Below are 10,660 nucleotides of genomic sequence, written 5' to 3'. Positions count from 1 at the left end.
TTTTTCACACAGAGATCTTATCATTCTGAGCAAGTGCTGTAAATATCAATTTAATTCAAGCTTCTACGAATTAAAGAAAATTAAAAAAAGAAATCAGAAGCCTGCTGTCACTCTGCCTTGAGTGTCTGTGTTCAGTCACCATTAAGTGACTGAAGAGAGACTGAAGGGGGAGGGGTGAAAGGGAGAGAGGGAGAGAGAGTAGAACATGCTGTCTTGCTAAAGACCATCTTTGAGGAAAAAATGCACATTGATGTTACATAAATATGTTTGATCTTTGAGAGTCTGATATTTTGAGAAAATATAAAGGGTCACTAAGTCTTTCATTGTTTGTATTTTGCAGTTGTTGTTTTTTTATTTTTTTACTGAACTATACCATGAACTTGTCCTATTCAGTCACATAGCAAAAGATTAAGAAAAATACAACTTTTTAGCATGAGCGGTTTATCTTCATTGATAGACATTTATTTTCATAGTGTTATTTATTGAATATAACATTTTAATTAACAGTTTCAAGACAAACTTTGTCAACAAAACAAACTTTGCTGTTATCTGTTCAAAACATCTGAAAATTTTACCATTTTAAGATCAGTTATATATATATATATATATATCGCCCCATTACAATACTCAACTTGATTTTTAAAGATATTTTGAAAGAAAGAAGCGTTTATAGAGCACTTTGTGTATTGCTGTACACCCACATGAACTGTGTTCATGTTCATGTTAATTCACAGTACATAAACTAATGTTAAAATATACTATTTTACCATTAAACAATATATGAATACTTTTTTTTAGCTTAATATTAATTAACATTAATAAATACTATTTAATTATTGTTCATGTTAACTAATATAGTTAATGTTAACAAATGAAACTGGTTGGCAATTTTATATATTGTGTGTATGTGTCTGTGTGTTGATTTTAAAGTTTAACCCTTTCAATTCAGTAAACTTTAAATCCAACTGACTGAGGGTTACTGTGAATGCATGTGCCAACTGGGCACCGTTTTCCTAATTGATTCTTTCTTAGTTATGTAGCGCTTAAAAGTGATGTCTTATAACAGGAGTCACCTGCAAAGCAATATCCACACACAAATTGTACAGATAGGTAACGATGACATTTAAGCAGAAGTGGTGGACGTAAAGCAAGCAATAATAACATTTTGTTATCCTCATGAATTACATGTTCTTATCGTCATCATCAGAATATAGGGAAAATGTTCCCTATATTGTGAATGGCTTTGGGATATCTTGAACAGTGTTGATGTGGTGATTTATGAAAGTAACAATAAAAAAGATGAAGAGTTATTTTCATATATCTTTAAATTGCATTATTCTAACTCATCAAAACTTTTTACATATAAAGAACAAGAAATTCTTAGGAAATACGTGTAGTTTCAAAATGTTATCATGCTCAGAGGCCCCCAAAACATTAAAAGTGTCACATAAATTTGTCAGATTAAAGCTCTAATACCAGGGATGAACACTAGAGGTCCTCATAAGATAAGGAATCGTTTGACCTCTAATGCTATTTAGCTCATTCTCAGTGTATAAGAATGACAATAATCCATAGAATCAGTTGATATATACTGTACTGTCAGTGTAATTTTACATAATTATTTTGTATAGGTGCTTAAAGAGCATTAAAATCTTTTTTTTTTATCTTTTAAGGAAAAATTATATGATTTAAATACATATATACACTCTCACTGGTAGAACAAAAAATCTTATAAGTATGAAACTATACTGCTCAGTTCACTTAATTAGAATGAGAAACAAATACAAAAAGGCCAAAAAAAAATCAACTAAGTTAATTTGTATTTATTTTTAATATATTTGTTTATAATTATTTCACAGATGCTTATAGATTATTAAAATAATATTTAAAAATGCTTGTAGACCATAAAACATGGTAACTATTTAAAATAGGGTCTCTTTTGTTAACAATGGTTAATGAACTAACAAACACGAACAAACAACGAACAATATATTTGTACTCGATTTTCTTCAAACTTCATCAGAATAATGTAAAAGCCCTGATGCATCAAATGCTGTTGCCATGGCAAATAAATAAAAATAAAAAATACATTCAAATATTTGTTTCCTGTGATATTTAAGGCAGATAGCGTGCTTAGAATTTCATTTTCCATTTTCAATTTTCAATGATTTATTATATATTTAAAGTGCAGCATCCTAACTCTTTGAAACTTTTTTCATACAAATAACTATTCATTCTGATCAAACACAGTTCATTTCATAATTATACAAAACTCCACGAATGAAAGAAAATAAAAAAACATATCTGATCTCACTCTGCTCTGCACTCAATGTGTGTGTTTGTGTGGTAAGTGGTTGAGTGTAAGGAGGGGGGATGGGTGGTAAGAGAAAGAGTCAGAGAGGAGGAGAGACAGTTAGGGTTAGTCCAAAGGGTTACTGTGAATGCATGTGCCAACTGGGCACCGTTTTCCTGATCCTATCGGGATGGCGACTGCGCAGACGGCGAGGGCCCGGTCATCGCTGCTTGCAGCTTTAATTAGGGCCCGAGCCCAGAATGGGCGAAGGCCCTATTGTTTTTCTAAGGATTATTATTATTATTAGGGCCCGAGCCCAAAAGGGCGAAGGCCCTATTGTTCTTCTAAGGGTTCTTATTAGGGCCCGAGCCCAGAATGGGCGAAGGCCCTATTGTTTTTCTAAGGATTATTATTAGGGCCCGAGCACCGATGGTGTGAGGACCCTATTGGATCTGCTCCGTTTCTTATTATTATTATTCTTCTTCTCCGGAATGAATCGCATTTTTGAGGGCCTAAACATACCCGAAAACTCATGAAACTTTGCACACACATCAAACCTGGCGAAAATGGACATCTGATATGGGTTGCAGAAGTGGGTGTGGCAAAATGGCTCAATAGCGCCACCTTTACACGTTCCGCGGTGTGCGCATTCAGCTGTGATTCACGTACATGCACGCAAATCGGTACACACATGTAACTCACCAATACCTACAAAAAAGCCTCCTGGGACAAAATCCGAAACCCAACAGGAAGTCGGTTATTATTAATTTTCTTAGCAAAATTTGTGTCATTTTTGCCATTTTCAGGCGTCATACTTGAACGAACTCCTCCTAGAGATTTATTCGGATCAACACCAAATTTGGTGAGTCTATTCTAAAGCCCTTTGTGACGTTAAATTGCGAAGATCTAGAGTTTTCATCAGAGGGCGTGTCCGTGGCGGCCTCGCAAATTTCGATGTTTCGCAATGAAAAAGGAAGCTGCTATAACTCAGGCATAAAATGCCCGATCTGCCCCAAACTTCACATGTGTGATAACACTCCTGACCTGAAGACATTTACATGCCCATATTCAGGTTTACTCATAGCGCCACCTGCAGGCACCAGGAAGTGTCATGCTGTACTCTGCAACAAATTCCTCCTGGAGATTTAATCAGATCAACACCAAAATCGGTCAGTCTAATAAAAAGGCTTTAGCGATGTTAAATTGCGAAGATCTTGAGTTTTCGTTGAAGGGCGTGTCCGTGGCGGCCTGGCAAATTTCGTGGTCTCGCCATGGATATAAATCTTGTTATAACTCAGCCATAAAATGTCCGATTTGCCTCAAACTTCACATGTTCGATAAGAGTCCTGGCCTGAACCAATCTGAAGGCCTATATTCTATTATAATCACAGCGCCACCTGTTGGCAACAGGAAATGACTTGTACCAAACTCCTCCTAGAGATTTAATGATATCAACATTATATTTGGTCAGTCTGATCTCGAGGCCTTAGAGATGTTAAATTGTGAAGATCTTGAGTTTTCGTTAAAGGGCGTGTCCGTGGCGGCCTGACAAAGTTTGATGTTTCGCCATGGACATAAAAGTTGTTATAACTCAGCCATAAAATGTCCGATCTGCCTCAAACTTCACATGTTTGGTAAGAGTCCTGGCCTGAAGACATCTAAAGGCCAATATAAAGATATTATTATAGTGCCACCTATTGGCAGCAGGATATATCATATCTTGCACTAACTCACACATACCAAGGTCAATCTGCACCAAACTTAATATGTTTGATGAAAGTGCTGGCGTGAACACATCTACATGCCAATAATCAGTTATAGGCATAGCGCCACCAGCTGGCAGCAGGAAGTTTGGCATATTTAAGTGACTTTGATCTATTTTTCCTACATTTACTGTATTAAAAGCATACTGCCCACCGTTTGCTGTGTTCCTAAAGCCACCGGTCGGCGGTGAGCCCGTGTGCGAGGGCCCGTTCATCGCTGCTTGCAGCTTTAATTATTATTATTATTATTATTTCATCAATGTTTTGGGTCATTTCGGGGCCCTTAACATACACGAAAACTCTTGAAACTTTGCACACACATTGGAAACTGCGGCCATCAGGGCCGGACAAACATTGACATGGGGGGGTCACCTGGGGGGGGCGTGGCACAGCGTTAAAAATTTTTACTTTTGAGGGACTCTGGAGCACACACCGGTTGACCTACATTTATCAAAATTCATACACATATAGACCTCATCGGGCTGAACAACTTTCATGCTCAAAGTCAGTGCTTCGCCCAACAGGAAGTCAGCTATTCAGGGATGTCTAAAAAGCGCATGCAATGGAATTTGATATACTCCTCCTAGGTGTATCCACCGATGGCCACCGAACTCGGTCAGCATGATCTCAAGACATTGGAGACGCAAAATTGCCAGGGGAATTTTGATATTTCGAACGGTTTGGCCGTGGCGGGGCGACAAAGTTATGGCGAGAAATGAGAAACAGGAAGTGTCTAATAACTTTAACACACTTTGTCTGATTTTGACCAAACTTCAGCAGTTTGTTCATCGTCTGATGCCAATCACAGAGATGTGACTATTATGAGTTAAAGTTATAGCGCCACCAACTGGCAGCAGAAAGCGCAACGTTTTCTAAATGCTTTTAAATCAGCCTCTTAATTTTACTCAATTTGCTTGAAACTTCATCCCAATAATGCCGAAACACGGCCGATGAGAATCTGTGAAGGGCATTATCGATAACTTTTATCATGTTGCCATGGCAACGTGTCAAACTTTAACTTTAGTTTTTTGCGTTTTCGAGCCACTTAAAATACTTGGAATTTCATGAAACTCAACACACACATCTGTATTAATGATATTTAGACACTGATAAAAGCCCATAAATGGGCGTGGAGGAGGCACTCTATAGCGCCACCTTTTGACAAAAGTTGGGGGTTTAGTTTTGCCTACAGTCACCAAACTCGGTACATATATTGGTCTCATCAAGCCGGACAACTTTCTAATTAACACTTATTAGCTATAATAAACAAGAAGTTGGCTATTTTTATTTGAATGTGGATTTTTGGAAAAATCAGGCTGTAAATAAAATCATACTAAACAAAGCAGAAACAAGAAGTTCACACCAAACTTTGTCAACATGATAAGAATATACTCAAAATGCTAAATTGTGAGCGGATTTTGGATATCTTGAACGGTGTTGATGTGGTGATTTTTTAAAAGTCACAGTAAAAAAAGTTGCATAAATTTTTCTATATCTTTAAAGTGCCTAATACCAACTCTTCAAAACTTTGTATATATGAAGAACAAATCATTCTTAGAAAATACGCTTGGTATCAAAATTGTATCATGCTCAGAGGCCCCAAAAACATTAAAAGTATCCAGAAGTGAGAGAGGGAGAAATGAAGACTGTAATACAAGGGATGAACACCAGAGGTCCTCGTATGATAAGGAATATTTTTACCTCTAATCCTATTCTGTTCATTCTCAATGTGCAACAAAGAAACGAATGCATAGATTTATTTGGAGTTGTTATGTACTGTACTGTCACAATAATTTTACCTATTTTTAAAATAAACACTAAAAAGCATAAAAAAATTAGTTATTTTTTTAATGAAAAATTATGAAATGTTTTGTTTGTCTCTCACTGATTTGGTAACACTTTCTATGAAGCCCCTATTATAAGGGTATTTCTAAGGCATTATAATGAACGCATAATGCATTATAAAAAAACGTATATTATATCATCCAATGAATATTCATAACAACAATTATCATACATTATAATACTTAAATATTAGAGGTTATAACTTTTAAGATTATGATTATTTATAACACACAGTAGACACCATTTTAAACCTACTTCATTTGTAATGGACTATATCACATTAGATTTATTTTTTACATTATATTCTATTCTATTGACTATTAACAACTAACTCTCACCAACTAACACTCCTTACAGCAGGGGTCTTCAACGTTTTTCAAGTCAAGGACCCCTTTGGTGATAGAGACATGGGGTAGGGACCCCATGTAAAACATAGCCTCCGATAATTATAGAAACCAATCATATTACGCTAGTTATATTATTTTAAGACAGTTAGAACTATGTTGTTGTTGTACAAGCCTCATTGTCTGTATATTTTCATATATTTTCAAATCTTTCAAAAAGATTTATGCTTTATAACAAAAATATTGTGCAATTAAAATTACAATTTATTAAGTTGTTCACAGTTGTCTTAATTATTTACAGTTTCATGCATTTTCCTTACACAGTTAATTAATAGAACTTTACATTTAATTTTACAGTCAGGTGGACAATTATACATTTACATGAACTTCATAGAATTTTAATAGAACTTTACATTTAATATTACTATCAGGATAATTATACATTTACATAACTTTACATGTTAATATTACCGTCTAGTGTCTGTCCAATTATATTTACAGTACCTGACCTTCAGTTTTAACTTTAAGACATCTTTAATGAGATGACTGACCCTGGTGAATCACACAAAGGCTGTCTATTCTGGGGGATATCGATGTTGCAAGGCAGAGTATCATGTCAGACTCAGGCTGCAGTTTAGCACGATATTTGCTTTTCAGGTAGGAGAGGGAGGAGAACGCACTTTCACAAAGATAGGTTGTGGCAAAAGGCAAAATGCTCATCATTGCCTTTGTAGCAAGTTGAGGAAAGTCTTTCTGGCAGGAGATCCAGAACTGGGCGAGAGGGCATGTCTCGTATATGTTTCTGTATGTACTGTCAGTGCTTAAATCAATCAGTTGATCCTGCTCGTTCACTGTCAAATTTGATCCATCAGATGCATTGTTTTTAAATGGAAACTGTATCCACGTCTTGTCCTTTCGCCAGGACTCAGCTTCAGAAAAGTACTTTCCAAACTGCCCCTCGAGTGCCTCTAAGTGCGCAACAATTAAATTTGTCACTTGCGGAGAAAGCACAGCAGAATCACCCAGGTCATCCACAGATGGAAACATGGAAAAAATTCCCTGCTTGACACGCTCTCTCCATCTTTTCATTTTCTTCAGTAAAGCATCTATCTTGTCATAAAGCTGAATGGCATGTGCATTGCGGCCCTGCATAGAAGAGTTAAGTCTGTTCAGCTCCGAGAAAACATCTGCCAGATAAGCCAATTTAGTAAGCCATGTATTGTCACTGAACTTTGCAGCCAGCTCTGCGCAATGTTTAAGTAAAAACTCATGAATGGATGCGCGTAACTCAAACACACGCGACAGTACTGATCCACGAGAAAGCCAACGCACCTCAGAATGATAAAGCAGCGTAGTGTGTTCTTCTCCCGCTGCAGCACGCAGAGAAGCAAACAGGCGCGTTTGCAAAGCACTCCTCTTGATAAAATTAACAGCCTTTACGACAGAATCCATAACGTCGGAAAATTCTCCACTCATTTGTTTCGCAGCCAGAGACTCTCTATGCAACATGCAATGAGTCCAAAGCACATTTGGAGCTACTTGTTCGACGAGCGCTATTAGTCCACTTTTTAATCCGGCCATGGATCTCGCGCCATCAGTACACAGCGCGATACATTTTGCCCAGGGTATGTCATGTTCTTGGAAAAACTCATCAATTGCTTTGAAAATTTCAGAGCTTGTTGTGAATTCAGGTAGCTGTTTACAAAACAAAAATTCTTCCTTCATTTCATTTCCATCTGCAAAGCGTACAAATGCCAAAAGCTGCGCATCCTTTGAGACATCTGTAGCCTCATCCAGCTGTAATGCAAAGGCCTCTGCCTGCTTCAGTTTCTCTACCAGTTGCGCTCTCACATCAGATGCCATTTCATCAATCCGCCGAGCAATGGTTGTATCTGACAACGGAATGGTTTTCAGTTTATTCACACAGTCATCATTCCCAAACATTGTTTTGCACATATCAGTGGCTGCAGGCAATATCAGATCTTCTGCGATTTTATATGGTTTTTTGCACTGAGCAATCCTAAGAGCCACCTGATAAGACGCTTTCAAAGCAAGCTCACCAACTTTAGCTGATTTTCTCATTATTGTCTGTTGCCCTTTGAAAGTTCTGAGGTTAGCCTGAAAGTATTCCAGTGGTTTGTCACGCAGATGACCATGGTTTGTCTCCAAATGACGCTGCAGCTTTGATGGTTTCATGCTTTCGTTTGACAGTACGGCTGAACAAATAACACACACCGGCAATTCAATGCCGCCCGTGTCCTTGTACGTAAATCCAAGCTTTAGATATGTCTCCGAGTACTTTCTGGACTTATCTCGTTTGCGTTTGGCCGGGGCTTCTGCAGCGGGTTTATTATCATCCACATCTGGACTTGCACCAGCTGTCTCTGAAGAGGCGGATGAATGACTTATCGTTATTCGTGGTGTAGATATTACAAAGCGATCCATTCTGCCGAGTTAAATTTTATATTAGCATAGCGTTTTCAAATTAGCGCGCTCCTTTTTTTTTTTTTTTTTTTTTTTTAGAGCGCTCAGTCTACGTTGACGTATTTTACATCCACGTGACTGCACATGGATGCAATGGTTTTAATGAAGCTGTTAATGTAATTATATTATTTTTACATTTTAATATTTTATCTTTGATGTTTTGACCCATGTTTATCTTTTTAACAATTTTTTTTAATTAAAAATTATTCATTATCTAACATTAATTAGCGGACCCCCTGCAGTACCGCCGCGGACCCCCTTGGGGTCGCGGATCCCCGGTTGAAGACCCATGCCTTACAGTGTAGACTTAGTTTAATGTTAGGCTAAGTAGAAGGTTCATGTTCTTGCAAAGTTACTTATAATCAGTTTGTCTTTTGGGGAACTGTCTAAATACAGTGTTAGCATATATTTACCACAACAAATAATAATTACTGCTAGCTGACATGCAGTTGCAGAGTTACTTATAAAAAGCTGTCTAACGGGTACCATCAAAATAATTAAACTGATCATGTTATACATTCATCTGATCTGATACCTGATCTTATGGCTATTTGAGAATTATTATTATTATTACTTATAAGTGATCTTTGTATGCTTTAAGTAAAGTGACATCAGTAAGATGGCAAAATATGAGACTTATACATTATAACTATGAGGAGGTAATCATACTCATAAAAGCTATAATAAGAAAAAATTATAATACATTAAAACTGTTCTTATGAATGCTCATGAGATGATACAACATATTATAAGGTTTTTTATAATTTGTTATGCATTCATTATAATGCCTTAAGAATACCCTCATAATGTATTATTAATACATGAACCCACAAATATTTTTAACAAATATAAATAAATGTACTAATGTACCTTTTAATAATATATGAATACTTTTTTTTAGCTTAATATTAATTAACATTAATAAATGCTATTTAATTATTGTTCATGTTAACATTAACTATATTAGTTAACATGAACAATAATTAAATAGCATTTATTAATGCTTAACCCTTTCAATTCTGTAAACTTTAAATCCAAAGTGGCAGAGGGTTACTGTGAATGCATGTGCCAAATGGGCACCGTTTTCCTGATGCTATCGGGATGGTGACTGCGCATATGGCGAGGGCCCGGTCATCGCTGCTTGCAGCTTTAATTTTTTTTTTTTTTTTTTTTTTTTAAACCTTCTGGGCACTTTTGGGGGCCTTAACATACTCAAAAACTCTTGAAAATTTGCACACACGTCGGAATCTGCGGCCATCAGGACGCCACTGAGGCTGGGACCCGGGCGTGGTTCAGGGCCTCTACAGCGCCCCCTGGAACACAGTTTGAAAACTTGATGTACTGCGCACACATACTTGCACGTATTGATATGAAACTCGGTACACATATAGATCTCACTGAGCCAAACAACTTTTGTACTCTATGTCATGGGCTGAACGCAACAGGAAGTGAGATATTTAGGGCTGTTTAAAAAGCGCATGCTCTGGAATTTAACGTACTCCTCCCAGGGTTTCCATAGGATTGTCACCAAACTCGGTCAGCATGATCTCAAGACATTGGGGACGCTAAATTGCGAGGAGATTTTTGATATCTCGAACGGTTTGGCCGTGGCAAGGCGACAAAGTTATGGCGAGAAATGAGAAACAGGAAGTGTCTAATTACTGTTGCACACATTGCTTGATTCTTATGAAACTTCACCAGTTTGTTCGTTGTATGATGCCGATTCCATAAATGTGACTATTATGAGTCAAAGTTATAGCGCCACCAACTGGCAGCAGGAAGCGTGTCATTTTCAAAATCCTTTGAAATCAGCCTCTTAATTTTACTTGATTTTCTTCAAACTTCATCAAAATAATGTCAAAACACGGCCGATGAGAATATGTAAAGGGGTCGATGATAAATCAAATGCTGTTGCCATGGCAACGTGTCAA

General features: G+C 37.0%; 1 protein-coding gene across 1 annotated transcript; it reads right to left on the bottom strand.

Annotated features, from left to right (window-relative positions):
• Positions 1 to 6,779: 6,779 nt before the first annotated feature.
• On the bottom strand, positions 6,780 to 8,690 carry LOC141315245 (SCAN domain-containing protein 3-like). The gene has a single exon (XM_073832674.1). The coding sequence runs from the start codon at positions 8,688 to 8,690 to the stop codon at positions 6,780 to 6,782; it is 1,911 nt and encodes a 636-aa protein (XP_073688775.1).
• Positions 8,691 to 10,660: the final 1,970 nt, after the last annotated feature.

The sequence above is a fragment of the Garra rufa genome, unplaced genomic scaffold (assembly GCF_049309525.1).
Source record: "Garra rufa unplaced genomic scaffold, GarRuf1.0 hap1_unplaced_015, whole genome shotgun sequence".
NCBI classification, from domain to species: Eukaryota; Metazoa; Chordata; class Actinopteri; order Cypriniformes; family Cyprinidae; genus Garra; species Garra rufa.
Note: the sequence above shows the minus strand (reverse complement) of the source record. Positions and strands in the feature narration are given on the sequence as shown.